Below are 21,111 nucleotides of genomic sequence, written 5' to 3'. Positions count from 1 at the left end.
TAAATGATCAAAAAAAAAAAAGTCACATCAGAGACAAAACTCAACCTGAAGTTGGTGCCAGAGGGTCAGCTGGACCTTGGAACCTCCATTTGATCAGCATATCCTGGGACCTGGCAGAGTAAACAGGGACTGCATTTCACCCGCCCCTCCCCCAGCCCTTGAATCCCGAAAACAGTCCCAAACTGTCCCCAAATTGGCCTCCTGAGTAGCTGGGACTACAGACACAAGCCGCGGCACCTGGCCATCTGGTCTAATGTTTATTGAACACCTACTATGTACCTGGCACTGTGCCTTCAGCCTCAAGACACTGCTGCAAACCCTTGCACACACATCAGGCCTTTTTGGCCCGGGAGACTGTGTCATGGCTTCCCCTCTCCCAGTCCCAATTTCTTCTTCTGCAAACTGCATTTGAAGGAGGCCCCCATCACGTAGGGCTCCCCACTTCCGACTGTGAGGCACCCTGTGGCCATGAGCACTGAGCCAGGCTTTGGAGGGCCTGGAGTCCCCGTACTTGGGGTGGAAGAGGAGGACTGCAAAAGCTGGAGTCAAAGAGCTCCCAGGGAGGGAGGGGCCCTGAAGTGTTTACTAAACTTCATCTCCTCCATTCCTCCCAACTGCCCTCGGGGCTAGGTGCTCTCATCCCAGTCCACAGATGAGAACTCCCGGGGAGAAGCAGGCCTCACTCCAGAGGCGGGAAGAACAAGGGGAGGGTATTCAACAGGTAGCGAACAACAGAACCTAGGGGGAGGGGTCCTCTCCGGACCCAGCCCCTCCTTTCGGAGAGGAGCGGGTCGGAGGTAAACAAGCCTGTTGTTGTGCTCCAGGACAGCTGCTACTTTGTTATTCCCGCACGCTCCTCGGCCTTCCTCCCCCACACCCAGCCCAGCTTCAGGCTGGGGGATTTGAGACCCTACCCAACCCTGGGGCTGGCTCGCACCCACCCTGCAAGGACTTTCAGGATTCTTCTTTCTCTCTGGGGGCTTTGGGAGCCGACTCTACCTAGGCTGCCCACCTCCCCTCCCTTCACCCCGCCCCCCGCGCGGCTGAGCGGGCTGCCCCCCGCGGGGCGGGGGTGCCCGAGAGTCTGCAAGGCTGCAGGGGGCGGGGTGGACGGAGAGCCCCAGGCCGCGGGGCTGGAGTGCTGCGGGCTGCTTCTCACCGATTGGGATCCGGTGTTCACACTCGTGAACTAGGCTTAAAAATATTTTATTTTATACCCTGCTTACCTCCGAAGAGAGAACACATGTTTGAACGCTGGGTTCGCCCTGTCATTTAGCAAGTCATTTTGTCCCAGTTTCCACATGGGTATAATGGACGGGGGAAGACGCGCCCAGCCCTTTGCTAGGTCCGTGCTCAGAGGACCCTACACTCTGCACACGGGGTGAGCACGCCGTGGGGCGATCCGTGCAGAGGGCTCGGCTTATACACCCAGGGGCAGGCACCGGGCCCACCCACAAACATCCCTCGGGGACTACCGGGTGCGCTTCGGTGCAGGGCGCGGGGAAAACAGCGCGGACAAAACAACCTGCAGACCAGCGGGAGGCAGAGAGTAAACAAGTAAACAGACGCACTTGTAACGGTTCTGCTGCCCTCCGAGCCCGGCCTCCCGGCTGCGGGGTGGAGAGGCGGCCCGGGCGGGGCAGGGGCGGGGCGCCCGCGGGCCGGGCGGGGCAGGGGCGGGGCGGCCGCTCGGCACCGGCGCGGGCAGCCCCGCCGCAGACAGTACACCTCCTGCCCGGCGCGCCGCCGCCTGTGCCACCGCGAGGTGAGTCCGGGCCCCGTCCCCGCCACCGTGCGCCGCCCCCACCAGCTGGAGCCCGGCAGGTACCCACACAGGCAGCTGCCCGAGTGCCGAGCGGCTGCAAGGTTGGGGACCCGTGCCCAGGTTTCACCGCTCTGGCAAGTCGCGGGTGAGTCAGTTGCGGGGCGACATCGCGGGACTCTGGCTCCTAAGCGTCCCCTCTCTGGGCCGGCCGGACGCTCCAGGTCCCCGCCCCGCGATCCTGCCAGCAGCGGTCCCCGAGAGCCTCAGTCTCCGCATCTGTGCCGTGGGGTGGCCTCTCCGCGTCCGGCCCCCGCGCCGCCCTCCCGCGCGGCCTCGGGACGGGCTCCGGCCTCGGGCGGTGCGGACCCGGCCGGGGCGCAGCCCGGCGCCGCCAGCTCGGGGCGCGAACGGCACAGCCGCGGCGTCCACCAAAGGGGGAAGATGGCGTCGCGCACCTGTCCCCGCCGCGATCCGAGGCTCCCGAGGCGCCGCGCACCTGCGGAAGGGCCGGCTCAGAAAGGCTCTGTTGCGGGACGCGGGGCAAGCCCGGAACAGGCGCCGGGCGCAGCCGCCGGCCCGCACCTGCCCGCCGCCCTGCACAGGTGCGCCCCGCGGGGCTGGGTTGGAGCCTGGGCAGCGGCGTCCCAACCTGGTTCGGTCAGTCGGGAGCCCACGGGCCGGGCACTCGGGGTTACAGCGGCCGCGGGGCGCGCTCCCTCGGGCGACCCGGGAGGCGTCAGGCCGCCTGCGGGGCGGGGCGGGGCGGGCGGCAACGCCCTGGGGCTCGGCTCACTCGCCAGAGAGGCGCTTGCCTCTTCGTGAGCGGTCGGTTGCTACTCTGTTTGCAACCGAGCCGTCCTGTGGGTGGGATGTTGTTGTTGCTGCTGCTGCTGTAACGTTTTGTTGTAACTTCGTTGCTGCTGCTGCTGAAACAGCCGCGCCTGCTCGGGCCTGGGAGCTCCAGCTCCCCGGGAAGGGGCGGTTGGTAGCCTCGTCCCTCCTGTTCCCACGTTAAGAAGGTGGGGGACAGACAGCCCAGCGGGCACTAGGCCGGGCAAGTGCTTGACCCGTGCCTGCCTCCGTGAGCAGGAGGCCTCGTTTCCCCGCTGAAATGCCAGGGCTGGCTAGCCAGAAGCCGAGAGCCAGCTCTCCACGCAGCCACTGTGCAGCTGTGCGGACTTGGACAGGCTAGTCTGCCTTTCCGAACCTCAGTTTGTTCATTCTATGAAATGGGTCGCACTCAAGTTATAGCTTCCCTGCAGTTAACACCTTTATTTCTCCTTAATGTGGGCATGGCTGGGGAGTAAGTTCTCAGGGGTGGCACATTTTTGGTGTTAGTGCTGTTCTGCAGGTCTGTAAATGGTCACCTGCGGCAGTAGCTGGGCCGCCACCCACCCAGGCCCTCCAAAGACAGCTGGGCCTATTCCTAACACCGGGACAGGTATGCACCCTGACTGCTCCTCCCACTCACTCTCCTCTACACTCGTTCATCTTCTGACCTTCTAGGTTACAGGGCTGTCACTGATGGATTTATCTGTGGTCTCTTCGTGGCTTTGCTGGTGTTAGGTTTTTTTTTTTTTGAGACAGAGTCTCGTTTTGTTGCCCAGGGTAGAGTGAGTGCCATGGAGTCAACCTAGCTCACAGCAACCTCAAACTCCTGGGCTCAAGCAATCCTGCTGCCTCAGCCTCCTGAGTAGCTGGGACTACAGGCATGCGCCACCATGCCTGGCTAATTTTTTTTTGTATATGTATTAGTTGTCTAATTAATTTCTTTCTATTTATAGTAGAGACGGGGTCTCGCTCTTGCTCAGGCTGGTTTTGAACTCCTGACCTGGAGCAATCCGCCCGCCTCGGCCTCCCAGAGTGCTAGGATTACAGGCGTGAGGTTTTACAAGTTTCATTTCTGCTTGTTTTTGGTTTAAAATGTCAAGTGTCTGGGGATCCTGGCCTCCGGGGTGTGGGCTCTCAGCCAATGCCTGAAAACTCAGACTGCCCTTTCCCTTGGTGGTCCGTTCATTTAACCAAGCTTCCCTGCCGCCTTCCAGTTGATGTGTTTTTGGTAGGAACAATCTCAGCAGGGAGGGTTCTCCAAGCACTTGCGCTACTGTGGGGCCTCCCACGTGTTAGTGTGAGCCCTGAGACAGATCACTGCAGTGATCAACGTAGCCCCGTCCTCACGGGTGTCTGGTTTATCCTTTGCGATCTAGGCTGACTTGCCACCTCCTCTGAGAAGTTCTCCCTGACTAACCTATCTCAGGGCATAGCCCTCTCTCCCCTCCCATTGCTTCTCTGTCCTAAGACCTCAACTTTACTGTCTTAAGGATGCCCTCTTGCATTTGTGTGCTCATGCTGACCTGACAGTTCCATGAGGAGAAAGGAGTGGCAAATGGCAGATCCCTGGTGCTTGTCACAGCCTGGGTTGGAGAGAGGGGCTGTGCACATGCTAATTAGTGTAAATTTCAGGCAGTTAGCAGGTATAACATTAAAATGACATCTGCATTCACTGAGCTGCAAAGAAACAGAGAAACAGAGACCACTACTCACAGTCGAGTTTTTCACTTTGAATCATCCTTCAAATAAATGGAAGGCGCTCATTGGGGAAGGAAGGGCGTGTTTGCCAGTGAGGCCGGGAGCTGACACCACGGCAGGTGGTATTTTCCCCTCCCTGGAAAGCATCCTGCTTTTAGTGAACCTATGAAGTTTGTAGACAATTCATGGCTTCTTGCTTCCCCTACTGCGGACTTAGTGGCCCCCGCCAGAGTCCAACTACTCTGCTGAGAACGGTTCTGGGCGCACTCAGGTTTTGTTGTCGCAGACACCGGGAAGCCAGCAGTGGGTCTGGACTGGATATAGGTGGCCGCTTCCTTGTCTCCCCTTGTCTTGCCACTGGTTGGCCGGGGCTGGGCCTGGGAGAAACAGTGTGAGATCTGTCCCTGGTCCCCAGTTCCTCCTTGGCCCTGAGGCAGGCAGGAGGGGGCGGGCACGGGGCAGACAGAGAGGGCAGCTGATTTTCCTAGTGTCAATATTAGGATGTGACAATTGACAAAACACTCTCCAGGCCTGCACTGCAAGGTAAACCTGTTTTTCTAGAGATGGGAGGGAAGTGCAAGCCAGGAAGCAGGACAAGGGAAGGGGGCTTCTGATTTCTGCCTATTTGGTTGAGAGTCCCTGTGATTTTGGGCATTTAAGATGGAAGATTCCTTTTTTGGGGCAGGGGGCGGGATAAAGTCTCACCCTGGCTAGAGTGCCGTGGCGTCAGCCTAGCTCACAGCAACCTCTAACTCCTGGGCTCAAGTGATCCTCCTGCCTCAGCCTCCCGAGTAGCTGGGACTACAGGCACGTACCACAACATCTGGTTAATTTTTCTATATTTTTAGTAGAGACAGGGTCTTGCTCTTGCTCAGACTGGTCTCCAAATCCTGACCTTATGTGATTATCCTGCCTCAGCCTCCCAAGTAGCTGGGACTACAGGTTCACACCACCTTGACAGGCTTATTTTTTTTGTTTCTATTTTTAGTTGGCCAGCTAATTTTTTCTACTTTTAGTAGAGATGGGGTCTTACTCTTGCTCATGCTGGTCTCCAACTCCTGCCTTCAAGCTATCCTCCCGTCTGGGCCTCCCAGAGTGCTAGGATTACAGCATCCAGGATTCTTAAATTTTCTCCCCCGAAAGATGATTTATGGTGTGTTTGTAGCCTGCAGCTAAGAGGCTCTGTCTCAAGGTGAGGGCAGAGATCTGCCTGCCCCAGGGAAGAGCTGAAATTCGCACTTCTAGACAGTGGTGCATCATGTGACCAAGGTGGTCAGCCCGGGTGTGCACCTCTCCTGAGCTCCAGGCTCTCTGAATGATGGTTGCCCATTAGTGAGCACTTACTGTATACTGTGCATGTAGCACCTCCTCCACTTAGGGCTACAGGGCTACACATTCTAGTTGCCAGGTGGGGCTCTCCTTCCTGGCCTTGTATAGGTGACAGCCGGGCCCAGTGAGGGTATATGTCTAGTCCAGGGTCTCCCGGCCAGGAATTGCCTGCACCTGTTAACCCCATCTTTCATTCTCACTGTTTTGCTGTGAACTGCGAGGTCCCCTGGGCTGGCCACTTCCCCCTTCCGCCTTTCACTGGGTCCCCACTCTGTACCTGGCCAAGCTCCTGGCCGGCTGGGGCAGACAGACAGGTAAACATTTAAGGAGACCTTGATGGGCCAAGTGCCCAATCCAGGGCTGTTTACCCAAGGTGCTGGGACAACACAGATGAGGAGCAGGTAATTTGCCCTGGGAGGGTGAGCAGGAAGTGTTCTCTGGGTTGCTCATGCCCTCCTGGGGACGTTTGGGGCAGAGGGGGAGAGTGTGAGAGGAGGGATGGGGTTCAAAAGGGCTGGGGTGCCCTCAGAGGGGAGACCCAACACCTTCAGCAAGGCAGGGGAGCCTGTGGGCCGGTTCCCAGGCCGCAGTCCTTGACTTGCTCCCAGGCCCAGACATTTCAGAACTTACTTTAAACACGTGCTTTTGGAATTTTAACAACTGCAGACCCAGGTGGTGTCTGACACTTTGTCCTTTGCTAACGGTGATAGAAAAGCACAGGGCTCCTCTCTTCAGGGTGAGTTCCAAACTAGTCCAGAGTTACAGATCTGTTACGCTTCCTCCAAAGGTTGAGGTCAGGAAAGGACGCAGAAGACAGTCTCTCCCCGAGCTCTTGTGTTATAAATGAGGAATGGGGGCCCAGAGGGGCTGAGGAATTTTTCCAAAGTCACACTGCGGGTCTGGCCCAGAACCTGGGGGGCCCAGCCGGCCAAGCGCCCCGTGGCAGAGCCAGGCTCCGGGTCTGGCCCCAGGGTGGGGAGTGGGGTTTGCTTTCTTGGATAAACAGACATTGAACCAAACACTTGGACCATCTCTGTAATACACCAGGCAAAAAGGGAACAAGCCTCTTTCTCACTCTGTAGGCGACATCCTGTTGCCCAGGGGCTCGCACATCTGCTTCTGCACAAGGTCCCCCAGGTCCTCGATGATGGGGTGGGCGCAGAAGTGATTAGAGATCTGAAAGTAGCCGCCTCTGTCTGCCTCTAGTAATGCCCTGAGTTTCCGAAGGGTTTCGGGTTTGAAATCTATTTAATCCTCACCACCGCCCTGAGCGTGGGTCTGTTGTTACCTCTGTGGGCAGTTGAGGAAGTGCCTGGGTCAGAGAGGATAAGTAGACCTGCCCGGTGGCTCTCGCCTGTAATCCGAGCACTCTAGGAGGCCGAGGCGGGAGGATCGCTTGAGCTCAGGAGTTCCAGACCAGCCTGAGCAAGAGTGAGACCCCGTCTCTACTAAAAACAGAAAAATTAGCCTGGCGCCGTGGCACAAGCCTGTAGTCCCAGCTACTCAGGAGGCTGAGGTAGGTAGGAGGATTGCTTGAGCCCAGGAGCTCGAGGTCGCAGTGAGCCATGGTGACGCCACTGCACTCTACTCACAGCGACAGAGTGAGACTCTGTCTCAAAAGGAAAAAAAAAGGAAATTGAACCTCTGTTCTCACTCCCCTTCTTAAAGAGAGAGAGAGAGGTATAGTGACCAGGGCCACAGCACAGTGTCCCCACGGGGGCTGGGGTGAGTGAGGAAGTGTGCTAAGTCTGTTCCCTCCCGTGCCAACCACCCCCTCAATTCCAAAGGTAGTCACTGTAGTTTCCAGATCTTTCTCCCATGCTTTTCCATTCATATATAATGTACACAGACGTGACCAAAATGGCATTGGGAAGTGAACCCCACCTACCTCCAGAACAAGCATTTGGATATCTTTAGATTCCTGATGGTCGGGGTCTGGAGTCTGGGCTTCCCTAGCAGGTGGGAAGGCAGGAGAGGGTGCTGGGATTTGAGCTTCCTGAAATAACCTTGAGGACAAACATCAAACATCTCATTTCAGACAAATTCCAGCCATTAACAATTGTTTATACAGTTTTGAATGGGTGTTGCTAGCCACATACATGATAGCAAAATTTTAAAATTACAAAGCATATGGTAAAAATTGAGTGTCCTTCCCACCTCTGTCCTATAGACACCCTCTTCTCTTTACTGATCTCAAGTCTCCCAGAGGTAGTCTGTGCTTGTACAAGTGTCTGTGTAGTCTTGTCTTATGCAGGTGGAGGCGCAGTTGCAAACTGTTCTCCTCGCTCTGTTCTTGTAGCCACGGTCCTTAAAGGTCTGCGTGGTGGGCTGCAGGTCCATAGCTTAATTTCTTCCGGCTGCTGGGTACATGCAGGGGTGTGTGTAGGCCATGTTCGTGGGAATCAGAGGTCATGTGCATGTGCGACTTTGATGGATGCTGGCTGTCACGCTGACCTCCAGAGAGGCAGGAGCTTGCTGGTCTGTGGAGCCTGAGCGCCCCGGCCCCGGGCTCAGCCTGTTGATTGAGTTAACCAGCCCCTGTCTGGAGGCAGAAAAGGGCAACAGTGTATCTTTTCATCCTCAGCAGCCCTAAGGCAGTGCTATTTCTGTGCAGAAGAGTCAGCAAGGCTCAGAGGTCAGGGGACTTCCAGCGGCGGGGGTGTGCAGAGCTGGGAGTGGAACCCAGGTCTGTGTGGCTGCAGGTCAGGGCATTTCCTGCTGGGCTGCACTTAAGTTGAGAGGTTCCCGGTGCTTTGCGTCATGCCGTGCTCATGGTCCAGGGCCAGCTGATGGCTGGTAGGAGGGGAGGGCAGCTGGTTTCTCAGCTGGCTCAACCCAGCTGATTCTTCCTGTGACCCACCTGGTCCCTACCCCTCTCGGTTTGTCCATCTGTGAAATGGCAAGTGTTATTCCCGCCTGCTGGCCCTCAACAGGAGCTGCTGATACCATGCCATGTTTGAGGGTTCCCACTGCGAGCTGGCCTCCCAGGCACTGTGCCCCTGCAGCCTTGCTCCCCGGTCTTGCTGCGCACCTCCTGCACCTGCCCCGATGGGTGCATCTCTACCTGTTTGGGTTTGACGTGACCTGGGAGGGGAGATGGCGTTTCCCTGGTTCCCAGATGGGCCTGTGGTCACACAGCCAAGTATAGAGCTGGTCACCAAATGCAGGAGGGTCCAGCACCTCCCTCCGCGCCCCCCCCCAGCCCTGCAGGCCAGGGTGCGGTGCTCTCTTCTGCACCGGGGAGATTTGCATCCTAACCTCTGTGGGTAAAATAGAGCTCCGAGCTCCAGACTGGTGGCTAATTTTTTCACTGGTTTTTCCACTGGTGAGTGTGTAGGTGGCTAGGTGTGGGCTGCAGCCTGGGCAGGGACACAGGGTAGGTGTGTCTCCTTTTCACCAAAGAAGAGTTTCAACTACTCATTTGCAAATTTGCTGGGGAAAAAATAGATAACCAGTCCCGTTTCTTGCAGAGCAGCTGCATGGCATAGTGGGTCCTCTGGGAATACTTTGGCTTCATTTATTCATTCAGCAAGTGTCTGTCTGCTCTATGCAAGCCCTAGGCTGTGTACTGGGAACCAGAAATTAATGATGGCAGCTGCTCAGTCAGGTCCATTAACATGGATCATGCCGTTTTGTCCTCACAACAGGCCTGTGAAATAGGTGTTACTAGTATCTCCCTTCTAGAAGTAAGGAAATGTGAGGCACAGAGAGGTTAGTTAACTTGCCCAAGGACACCCAGCAGCCTGGTTCCACAGTCCATTCTCTAAACTACTACAGGTAGGAAACTGGGCACCAGTGAGTGTGGTTAGCTGGGGATATGGGGAACCCCACAGAGGCCCCCAACTAGATTCTGAGGGTCTGTGAAGGTGTGCCTGACCTGAGTTTTTTTTTTTTTTTTTTTTTGAGACAGCCCTGGGTAGAGTGCCATGGTGTCAGCCTAGCTCACAGCAACCTCAAACTCCTGGGCTCAGGTGATCCTCCTGCCTCAGCCTCCCGAGTAGCTGGGACTACAGGCATGTGCCACCATGCCGGGCTAATTTTTTCTATATATATTAGTTGACCAATTAATTTCTTTCTATTTATAGTAGAGAGGAGGTCTCACCCTTGCTCAGGCTGGTTTTGAACTCCTGATCTCGAGCAATCCGCCTGCCTCGGCCTCCCAGAGTGCTAGGATTACAGGCCTGAGCCACCGCGCCCGGCCCTCGGCTGAGTTCTTAAAGGACCAATGGGAAGAAGCCAGTCTGAGGATGGCCAGACAGTGGGCACGCACATGCAAAAGCATGGGGGCGTGACATACCCAGGCACAGACCACAGAAGCATGTTTTCTTCAGTGTGGTCACAGCAGGGCTGCAAGGAGGAGTGCCCTCTAGTGGGTGTGGCATGACTTTCAAGGGGTCTGAGAGCCAAACAGCGTGATAGGGTTACGTCTGAGTCTGCTCCCTCATGGGGTCACATTGAAGAGAGCCCAGCAGAGAACTCGGGGCCAGGGCGAGGCAGGAGCTGGCAGGACTGGGTTGGCGGGGCAGCCAGGAGAGGCCAGAGTAGGAGGAGGCAGCTGCAGGGACCCCACCTGGGCAGGGCCTCCAGCCCCAGCCCCCTGGCCACACTGGTTTTTTCCCCTCTATCTAGAGCCCCAAGGCCAGCCCGGGCCCAGGTAACGATGGAGCCTTCTCCATAACAAGTTGGCAGGGCACGGGCCCAGAGGCGAGCTGGCTAAAGGCTCAGATTGTGGTGAGAGGGCAATGCTGAACATTTAATGAGTTGATCCAAATACAAGGCTTAATCACTGCCTGCCAGTAGTAGAGGTTCCAAACAGCGGCTGGGATTATAATAGAGAGGTAGTTAGTGCTAGTTCTTGCCTGGAAACGGAGCCTCTTTGGTTTAGAATCATCCCATGTAACAACAGATAGGGAATCTGCAGCCCAGGGACAGGAAGGGTGAGCGGTTGGATTAGGCTGTTAACCGGGGTGAGACTGGCATCTGGTCCCAGGCCCACTCACACAAGGAGGGCAGCAGGGGCTGCGAGGGTCTTGGAGGAAGGTGGAGAGTGGGTGACTGACTCCCCATGCAGGCCCAACCCACTCCGCAGACCCCTGGAGGAGTGAGTGCCTGCCCTCATGGCTAGGACCGAGTTCCTCTGCAGGGCACAAGGACTCTGGGAGTGTCTGCCAGGGCAGAGATGTTAGGACAGTGGGTGGGGGTCAGCCCAGCTCACAGTGGCTGGGGTCCCTTGCCTGTGGGGGGCGGGCAAGGCAGGGTGTCCAGGAGCATTGGGAGGTTGCCTTTCAGCTGGGGAGGGAAGGGGAAGGAGGGAGCAGATGCAAAGGAGGGCTGGGACTGCTTTCCCAGGGAAATGACTGTTTGCATAGACGCCACTCCCCCCCCCCCCCCCCCCCCCCCCCGCAGCCAGAGGTTCCTTAAATGCCACCTAACACACACTGCCTGCAATCTATGCAAGGCCACATCTCACCCATGAAGATTTCTCTGTCTCTCCATTTATCTGGGTCTTTAATGTGCTTTAGTGGAGTTTTAGACTTTTATGCATCCTTTGTTAGGTTAATTTCTGAACAAAAACCTGTTTCTCTGTTGCTGTAAAGATACATTTATTTTCTACTATATTGTGGTTGATGAGTAAGAATTATATTGACTTTTGTGTATTGATCTTGTATCTGGCAACCTTAACTCCACTGGTAGTTCTAATTAGGTGTCTTAGTCTGTTTCGTGTTGCTATGACAGAATGCCTGAGACTAGGTAATTTCTAAAGGACAGAGATTTACTTCTGAAGCCTGGGAAGTCCAAGATCCAGGGGCATGTCTGGTGAGGGCCTTGGTGCTGTGTCACCCATGGCAGGAGGTAGAAGGGGGCTGAACTTAGACTTTTTTTTTTTTTTTTTTTTGAGACAGAGTCTCCACTCTTGCTTGGGCTCGAGCGTTGTGGCATCAGCCTAGCTCACAGCAACCTCAGACTCCTGGGCTCAAGTGATCCTCCTGCCTCAGCCTCCCGAGTAGCTGGGACTACAGGTTTGTGCCACCATGCCCAGATAATTTTTTCTATTTTTAGTTACCTAATTTTTTTCTTCTTCTATTTTTTAGTAGAGACAGGGTCTCTGCTCTTGCTCAGGCTGGTCTCAAACTCCTGCCCTCAAGTAATCCTCCTGCCTAGCTCTCTGGGAGGCCGAGGCGGGCGGATTGCTCGAGGTCAGGAGTTTGAAACCAGCCTGAGCAAGAGCGAGACCCCGTCTCTACTATAAATAGAAAGAAATTAATTGGCCAACTAAAAATATAGAAAAAATTAGCCCGGCATGGTGGCGCATGCCTGTAGTCCCAGCTACTCGGGAGGCTGAGGCAGGAGGATTGCTTGAGCCCAGGAGTTTGAGGTTGCTGTGAGCTAGGTTGATGCCACGGCACTCACTCTAGCCTGGGCAACAAAGTGAGACTGTGTCTCAAAAAAAAAAACGTGATCCTCCTGCCTCAGGCCCCCAGAGTGCTAGGATTATAGGCATGAGTCACTGCGCCAGGTTGGAACTTAGACTTTATCAGGAACCCATGCCCCCAACAACTAACTCGTCCCTGCATTAATCCATTCCTGAGAGCTGAGCACTCATGACCTGGTCACTGCTTAAAAGCCCCACCTCAACACTGTTGCATTGGGATTAATTTTCCAACACATGAATTGATGGGGATACAGTCAAACCATAGCAGTGTCCGATGTCTTTTTTTTTTTTTTTTTTTTTTGAGACAGAGTCTCACTTTGTTGTCCAGGCTAGAGTGAGTGCCGTGGCGTCAGCCTAGCTCACAGCAACCTCAAACTCCTGGGCTTGAGTGATCCTTCTGCCTCAGCCCCCCGAGTGGCTGGGACTACAGGCATGCGCCACCATGCCCGGCTAATTTTTTATATATATATCAGTTGGCCAATTAATTTCTTTCTATTTATAGTAGAGACGGGGTCTCGCTCTTGCTCAGGCTGGTTTTGAACTCCTGACCTCGAGCAATCCGCCTGCCTCGGCCTCCCAAGAGCTAGGATTACAGGCGTGAGCCACCGCGCCCGGCCTGTCCGATGTCTTTGATTTTTCTACATAAATGTTCCTGTCTGCTATTCTTCCCTGTTCCTACCTTTTATTGAAATTAACAGATGTTCTTCATCTGTGGCTATCCAGGGTTGACTTGGCAGGGCTGGGGAGGACCCCCAGGCACGTTGCCTGCTTAGTTTCATTCCTTTTTCTCTGTTGGGAGTTCCCAAGCTGAAGTCTTGCCGGCCTTGGAAGGCAGCAGAGACACCAGTGTGGGATCTTGGACCCCTGCATCCTACCTTCTGTGCAAGTGTCAGCGCCCCACACTCCTTCCCTCCTTAACAAGCCACCAGCGCAGCAAGATGGACAAGGAAGGAGGTGTCCTTGTCCAAAATGGGTGCTTGGCTGTTGGTTAGTGCCACGGGGCTCCTGTGAAGTCCAAGTTTGGCCTGGGAAAGGGGGTTTGCAACATCAGTACATCCCATGCAAAAACACAACACCTGGATTTTTTAGCAAAAGGCGGACGAGGCCCGGTGTAGTGGCTCACGCTCGTAATCCCTGCACTTTGGAAGGCTGAAGCACGGGGATCACTTGAGGCCAGGAGTTTGTGACCAGCCTGGGCAACATAGTGAGACCCTGTTTCTACAAAAAAAAAAAAAAAAAAAATAGGCCAGGCATTGTGGTGCATGCCTGAAATCCCAGCTACTCGGGAGGCTGAGGTGGGAGGATCACTTGAGTCTAGGAGTTCCAGACTGCAGTGAGCTATGATCAGGCCGCTGCATTCCAGCTGGGGTGACACAGTGAGACCCTGTCTCCTTTAAAAAAGAAAAAAGGAGCATGAAAATCAAGTCATCTCTGGGTTGTCTGATCTCCAAAAGCGGCTTCAAACCACACTAATATTGGTCACGAAATCTTTTCTCAACTATTGTTTGACATCTTTACGTTGCAGATTGATCTAGGTTTACATCATCCTTCTTAGCTGCTACCAAACATTCCCTGTGACAAATGTGTCAAGACTTTTGCACCCAGATTGGTACCTGTTGGGTATTTACAGCTCATACAAATGCCACCAGGACCCTCCCTGTAGCTTGTCCCTGTGCCCTGGCCGGATGGTTTAGGGTGGTTTAGGGGAGGAGTCGCTGAGGCCCGGGTTGTGATGGGTTGTGAGCGGTTGTGAGCGGTTAACACTGGCTGCAGGCAGGTGGTAGCCGCCCCCCCCCTCAATCTGGGCTGCTGGGCCATCGCCCTCCGCCCACTAGGTCAGACCTGACAGTTTCTCCGCCCACGGGGGAAGGTGTGGCCTGACAGGTGCGGGCTCTTTGTGGCTGCTGTGACTGTGTTTGGCCTGGTAGGGCTGCGCTTCCACCTGAAACAGATTAAACCTCGCTCTGCTTTCCTCCTAGGCAGCTGAAGCAGACATCTCCCAGTTCTCAGCAGCTCATTCTCAACAGACGTTCTGGGCATTTTTTCTTTTATTCTCCAACTCTAGCTTGAGGAACAGTGCCGTCCTCCTGCGGTTTCTCCCTAAAAGGCTAGAATGCCCCATGCCCACGCCTGCCAGGCTGGTGACGTCACCGTGCAGCCCAGCCCCTGCACCGTGTGCCTTTTGGATGCGTTGTTAATAACCTGCCTGAAGTCAGTCCGAGACACCTGGAGGGGCCAAAACTTCCTGTTCCCTGAGCCTCTGCCTGGCATTTTCGCATTTGCAGCATCTCAAAGCTTTAATGCTGGGAGCAGTTAATGAGCAGCACTTGTGTTTAGCCTCAGGGGTCCCTGGAGAGGGGTGGCCCTGTGTGTCCCGGTTGGTCCACTTCAGGGATGGACTGTGGTCCACCCTGTGGGAGACTTGGGGCTCTGTCCCTCCTTGGCTCAGTCATGAACCTCACCAGCCACAGTGTCCTCTCAGAACAGAAAAGTCCAGCAAGTGAGTGGAGTGTGCAGGTAGCCCTGAAGAATTAAAAAATGTAAAAGACCCAGGGTGTATTGGGAGAAATGCTGGGTTGAAGTACAAGGTCGTAATGGGTGTGCCTACCTGTGTCAGCGTGCCAGGCGCTGTTCGGAGTACTTGGAGGGATTCCTTTAGTTCGTCCTCCCGGTAGCCCAGGGAGGGCTGCTCACCAACCCCATTTTACAGATGGAGAAGCTGGCCCTCGGCCCCTAACTGCCCGAGCTGGGGTTGGAACTAGGCCATGAGGTTCCGGGATCACACTCTTCGCTGTCATCATACTCTGACCTAAGGCTGTTTGGTACCGTGGGGTAATTTTGGTACAGGCCGGTTGGGGCAGTGTGGGGCCAGGTTGGTGAATCAGGTCACAGGATGCTAGTCACCAACGTGAGTGAAACACTCACTGAAGCTGTGGGAACCCACAGGGACAGTAGTTAGGAAGGCCTTTGGCTGCCAGGAACGGGAGGCTCGATGGCCACGTGAACACACTGGGTTTTTTCCTGCACCACGGCGCTGCCAGGCCTGGCTCTCCTGCCCCCTGCGCTGCCGCCCTTGGCTGCCGCCCGGCTCCGGCCCTCCGGGAGGGAGAGCCGCCCCGGCGGTGTCAAGCCCGGCATCTGGGTTCCCTGCGGCGTCATCGGCCAGGACTGGGTACACCGCTGCCACCGGCTGCAAGGAATGCTGGGGAAGCGAGGAAGACGGGGAGGGTCAGGACCGCTGTGAGTAGGGGCGCAGGGCCACCCCAAGGACAGTTGGAGTTCTGTGAGCAAAGAGCCAGGGGAGCGGACGGCAGAGAGGACGCAGCAGCACCGCGGGTGGGTGATCCGGTTCCCAACGCCCGCGCGACGGGCCCGCGGGCCCGTGTGTTTCGCAGACAAGGGGAAGAGTTGGCAGTGGTTCCTCCCAGATCGGGATGGCTCGTTTCCATTTCGCTTTTGTGCCTGTCTTGCTCAAGAGAAACGGCAAACACCACAAAACAGCGTCGCTCCGGCCGGGTGGTGGGGCCCAGCGGTGGCCCCTCCGCTGGCAGCGGGCGCCTGGGTTTCCCAGTGGGGCTGCTGGTGAGCGCCTTATGTTTATACACCCTATGAATCATCTGCAAGTCCCAAACAGAGAGGCTTGGTGACTGGCCCAGAGGCACACAGCCAGCATCCATGTTGGCGGCTTTAGCAGGTCAGCAGAGTGGGGGTACGGGGAGGTGTCCTGGGAGTGAGGCCCACACTGCGTAGTTCCGGGGTCCACTCATCATACTGTGTCTTTTTGCCGCAGAGGAGCAATGTCTGAGGTGAGACCCAGCCCCACGGACCTCTTCATGGACGCCTTCCCGTTCGAGCATCTGCTGGACCCTCTGATCCTGGAGGTTCTCAGCATCATGGAGGACGAGCAGGACCCCAGCCCCTCGGGGTGCCTCGAAGACAGGTACCTCTCGATGGCGAGCATGGGGTAGAGGAGCAGACCTGCGTGAAGGAGGGAGCATCTGCAGGTGGCAGCCTCCCTCTGTGCCCTGCAGGGCTCCAAGGAAGAAAGTTCCCTGGGTATGGTCATGGAGGCTGGTGGCCAGGTGATGTCACCTTGCACCCCCACCTGACTCGGGCCCCTACCCTGCTGACACCAACTCACAGAGGGACCTCTCAGCGTCCAGCACCTTCACAGTCCCAAGATGGGTCCGGGCGCAGCTGTCACAGTGGCTCGAGCCTTTGGCCTTGGAGAGCTGGACAGACGTCTGTCTGATATTTTTTGCTTTTTTTTTTTTGAGACAGAGTCGCTCTGTTGCCTGGGCCAGAGTGCCGAGGCGTCAGCCTAGCTCACAGCAACCTCCAACTCCTGGGCTCAAGCAATCCTCCTGCCTCAGCCTCCCGAATAGCTGGGACTACAGGCATGCACCACCACACCAGGCTAATTTTTTCTATTTTTGGTAGAGATGGGGTTTTGCTCTTGCTCAGGCTGGTCTTGAACTCCTGAGCTCAAACGATCCACCCACCTCGGCCTCCCAGAGTGCTAGGATTACAGGCGTGAGCCACCGCGCCCGGCCCAGAGGGCCATCTTCACCTGCAGCCCTCATCGAGGCCTCGCAAAGGATATGGGGCTCATTTTATAAACCAGGGCTGGGGACCAGAGGAAGCCGCACAGTTCCTGGCCCTGGCTGTTAGGGCAGCAGTTTCTCAAGGAATGACTGAGGCCGGAAAAAGGAATCTGCCCGGGACTGGCATGGCCCCTGGAGGCAGCAGGACTTGCCGGGGCTGGGATAGAGGTGGCGCCTGAGCCCAAGTTGCTGCCAGCTGGGTCCAGGGACAGCACCCCCCCCCCCCGCCTCCGCAGCAGGAAGCTCGTGCATGCTTACTCTTCCCCTGTGCAGACTAGGTGGCTGCTGGCCTTGGTGTCCACCCTGAGCAGGAGAGGACAGCCAGGCCCCACCGAGCTGCTGCCCCCGCAGGCCCGTGGGCAGCTCTAGGGCTCTGGCTGTTTCTTTTCTGCGTTAGGCCTCAGGATTTTTAGTCTTAGGTCTTGGAGGTGGGGATCAGGCTGGTTGGGAGTTTGGGGCTGGAGGGATCCGGGACTCAAAGACCCTGTGGCCCCTCCCCACTCCTTGCTCCATTAGTGGATGAGGGCAGGGGGCAGCGTTTCCTGAGGTCCCACAGGGTAACAGAGATGGGGCCACAGCCCCCACCCCGATTGCTGTCCACCCTCCACCACCCCCCCATCATCACCACCCCAGAGCAAGGAGCACAGACCTGGGCAGGTGGCGGGCGCAGGCAACCCAGCTCAGCCGGGCGGGGCTCTGAGTAGGTGGCCCCTCTGCTTGGGAATGAGAGGCCCCTCTGCCTGGGAATTCCCAGCTGGATTGCCAGTCACGGGATGGAGTGTGGCAAACACAGAGGGCGGGGCTGAGGCCCAGACGCCCTGAGCCAGGCCAGGGGGGCCAGGAGGGGGATTTTTAGTCTTCATGTGTGTGTGGGGGGGCAAGCTGGCCTCCGAGTCACTCTGGGATTTGGTTTAGGGAAAGGGGCCCAGGCAGGGGCTTATTAGTTCTTCCTTTCCTTTCCCTTTCCCTTTCCCTTTCCCTTTCCCTTTCCCTTTCCCTTTCTCTTTCCCTTTCTCCCTTTCTCCCTTTCCCGTTCCTTTTCCTTTTCCTTTCCTTTCGACAGAGTCTCACTCTGTTGCCCGGGCTAGAGTGCCATGGCGTCAGCCTAGCTCATAGCAACCTCAAACTCCTGGGCTCAAGCGATCCTCCTGCCTCAGCCTCCTGAGTAGCTGGGACTACAGGCATGTGCCACCATGCCCGGCTAATTTTTTCTATATTTTTAGTTGGCCAATTAGTTTCTTTCTATTTATAGTAGAGATGGGGTCTCGCTCTTGCTCAGGCTGGTTTTGAACTCCTGATCTTGAGCGATCCTCCTACCTTGGCCTCCCAGAGTGCTAGGATTATAGGCGTGAGCCACCATGCCTGGCCAGTCCTTCCATTCTGAGAGGCATGATGACAGCTGGGGCAGTTTCAGGACTGGGGACTGGGGGGCTGTTCTTGGAGCCCCCTTACCCCACCAAGGAGTGGGTAAGCTGAGAACCCCTGTGGGAAGCCAGCCTTCGTCATCCTGGGGCGCTCAGAGTCCCCAAACGTGTCCTCCTCTCGTCCAGCGTTCCCTCCAGGCACCACCAGGTGGCGCTGTCCCAGGAGTCTGCAGGGTGGTCAGGTGCCAGGTTTTCTGGGCGTTCTCTTATCCGTGGGTGGGTGCATAGACTGGCTGCCCCAGCCTGCCCTGTGATCACCTAGCCGCCCCAGGCAGCAGTGTGCACCCGCCCACCCCGTGAGGCTCAGACCATGTCTGAAAGTCCCATCCTCCCACCAGAGGGCACGTGGGGGGCGGGACAGGCAGCCCGGTGGCCAGCCCGACTGGCTCCCCAGACTGCATCCACTGGTGGGACCTCGAGGGCGTCTTTAAAGCAAAGTGTGGGGGTCAGGAGGGACGCAGAAAGGCTCACCGCCTGCCCCAAATCAGACACTGTCCCTCGTCGCTGAGCCACTCCCCGCCCTACCAGAAGCTTCTGCTGGGGGGCTAGCTGGGGCCGGGTGCCACTGGCCTCACCTCAGCCACACCCTGACTGCCAAGCCTGCTCCCCACAGTGAGCAGGTGGCCCTGCGGCTAGCCTTCATTGGGGACGAGATGGACCTGCGTCTCAGGAGCCCCCGCCTGGCCCGCCTGCCCGGCATGACCATGCACAGGTAACCCGGGGAGGGGCCCTGGGCAGGTGGGGGCCCCAGAACCCAGCACTGGGCTGGGCCGAAGGGAAGACCAGGAGGAAGTGGCCCTGACACTCCGAGGCAGTGCTGAGCCCCTTTGCTCCCACTGGCCCCCACTCCTGGAGCTGGCCCCTGCCACCCCTCGCTGCAGGCCTGGGCAGTGACAAGGCAGAGCCAAAGGCTCTTTTCTCTTTCCTGGGCGGTGGGCGCAGGACCTCTTGGCTGGTCTCCCGGGGAGGAATGAGTGGGCAGTGACCTGCCTGGGGTCCTGCAGAATGGGGCTTGGTTTTCCGCATGGCCTCCTCTGGAGCAGGGGCCAGACCCGCGGTGAGCACGATTATGGGGAGGAAACAGGAAGTCAGAGTGAATTTGACCACAAACAGCATGTGCAGAGAGGTGGTCAGATGGAGGCACCCTGGAAGGGGGGCCAGGGTGGCAGTGGGGGTGAGAGAGGACAGGCTGCGATGGTGTCACCTAGGTCACAGGCTGTCTCTGCTCACCCTCCCATTGTCTTGCAGCCTGGGGCTGGCGCTGTCCTACGACCAGCGGGTCGGCTGGGGTGTGCTCGGGAGCCTTAGCGACGGTTTCGCCACCCTCAGGGGGAACGTGGCCAGGTTCTGGAGGTCCCTCAGCCCCAGGCCCTGGGTAAGAGACTCAGTTCGCAACCTGACCGCGCACTGCTGCCCGCGGTCTGGTCGGCACATCCTCTGGTCTGCCTCAGTCCCCACTCTACCTGTTGTCTCCTGCTTCCCCTGTTTGCACATCTGCCACCTCCCACTGGCCTTTGGGGTTGAAGCTCCCGGTTGAGTGACGAATGGCAGCATGCACGGGTGTGAGTGCACGGAGGGGAGGGTTGCACGGGTGTGAGCGCACAAGCCTACAGGCGGTGCATGGGTGTGAGCGCATGGACAGGAGTGTGCATGGGTGTGAGCGCACAAGCCTACAGGCGGTGCATGGGCAGCTTCTCCCTCTGCCCGGGAAGCCCCATCTGGCAGGCAGGACTCCCCGGGCCAGGACAGGTGCCTCCCCTCCTGAGCAGCTTGCCCGGCCAGCCTCTTCTCATGCCGTCCCGTCCCCGCGTCTCTCCGCCAGGACAGCTGGTCCCCTCACCTGTGTTCGCAGTGTCTCCACCTGCCTCCCGCAGGCCTGGCGGGTTGCCCCTCTTCCGCCACGTTCTCAGGGCTGCTCTCATCTCCTCCCTCTCCCGAGCTCAGTTCTTCATTCTCTGGTCTCAGCTTTTCCTGGCCCCCTCGGGGTCCTCCTGAGTCCCCCTCCCTGGGCCTCCCCTTATGCGCCCCCGGTCCCCTGCCTGTCTGGCACGCTCCCGGCCTCACTGCTCCCTTTGCCCGCAGGTGTGCCCCGGCGGCCCGGAGCAGGTGCTGCTGCTGCTGCTGGTGCTGCTGCTGGGCGGGGGCCTGCACCTGCTGCTCAAGTGAGGCCCGCCGCCCGGGTGGGGCCGGTCCCCACCCCCACCGCCCTGGAGGTGGCGGCTTCGCAGTTTCCTCGTCTTTTTAACTGGAGTTTTTTGATGATCTTTTTTTATATTTAAACTCAGAGATAGTGCTGGGACACTGCTGAGGTTTTATACTCAGTGTTTGTTTTTTCAGATTTTGTTTTTTGTAAGGCAAATGAATTTGTTATACCTCTGGGGTCCCAAGGCTCGGCTGGGCCTGCCGTCCTGACCCTGGCCCAGCCCAGGAGGCGGCCTGTCCCCAAGAAGGAGTCTTCCTGTCCTGCTGGTTGGTTATGCCGCGGGCAGCGGGGGGAGTGCTGGTCGCACCCCCGTGTCTGTGATGCCCGCACCAGAGAATCCACTGGATTGGTTTCTGAGGGCTGGGAGAGCTCAATAAACTGTTGCTTTGCAGTGGTCTCTGGTCCTCTCTGGGGGTCTGCAGCGCAGTGCAGGCTCCGTCTTGCCCCTGGGAGGGCAGGGGGTGGGGCAGGTTCCTGGTCTCCTCCCTATGTCTGGGGACCCCTAATGCTGCCGTAGGGGTGGCTCCACGCTTTGCAAAGGTGCCTTCCCCCTGCCCTGGCCCGGTGCCTGAAATCCACTGGTAGTGTTTCCTTTGGGCTTTCGGTGCCTCTTCGAATGAGGGTTCCTGTCGCCTTCCCTGCACGCACTGTCCATGGCTCTGCTCACAGAGTGGGGTGGGTTGGGGAGGGGGTGCCAAGCCAGGGGCGCCAGGGGCAAGCTGGCCAGGCCTCCCACCTTTTAGGCTCAGTGCTTGCTCCAGGCCTTGGCCCAGGTCCATTTCTAGACCCCACTGGGCGCCCCCCCCCCACCTCAAGGGCTGCAC

General features: G+C 57.4%; 1 protein-coding gene across 1 annotated transcript; it reads left to right on the top strand.

Moving 5' to 3' along the window:
* Positions 1–1,694: 1,694 nt before the first annotated feature.
* On the top strand, positions 1,695–20,678 carry BIK (BCL2 interacting killer). Its single transcript, XM_076006790.1, has 5 exons — positions 1,695–1,765; positions 15,847–15,996; positions 18,698–18,796; positions 19,333–19,459; positions 20,167–20,678. Exons 2-5 carry the CDS (start codon positions 15,854–15,856, stop codon positions 20,248–20,250), a joined length of 453 nt encoding a protein of 150 aa, XP_075862905.1. The 5' UTR covers positions 1,695–1,765; positions 15,847–15,853; the 3' UTR covers positions 20,251–20,678.
* Positions 20,679–21,111: the final 433 nt, after the last annotated feature.

This window comes from Microcebus murinus, chromosome 10 (genome assembly GCF_040939455.1).
Source record: "Microcebus murinus isolate Inina chromosome 10, M.murinus_Inina_mat1.0, whole genome shotgun sequence".
Classification (NCBI taxonomy): Eukaryota; Metazoa; Chordata; class Mammalia; order Primates; family Cheirogaleidae; genus Microcebus; species Microcebus murinus.
Note: the sequence above shows the minus strand (reverse complement) of the source record. Positions and strands in the feature narration are given on the sequence as shown.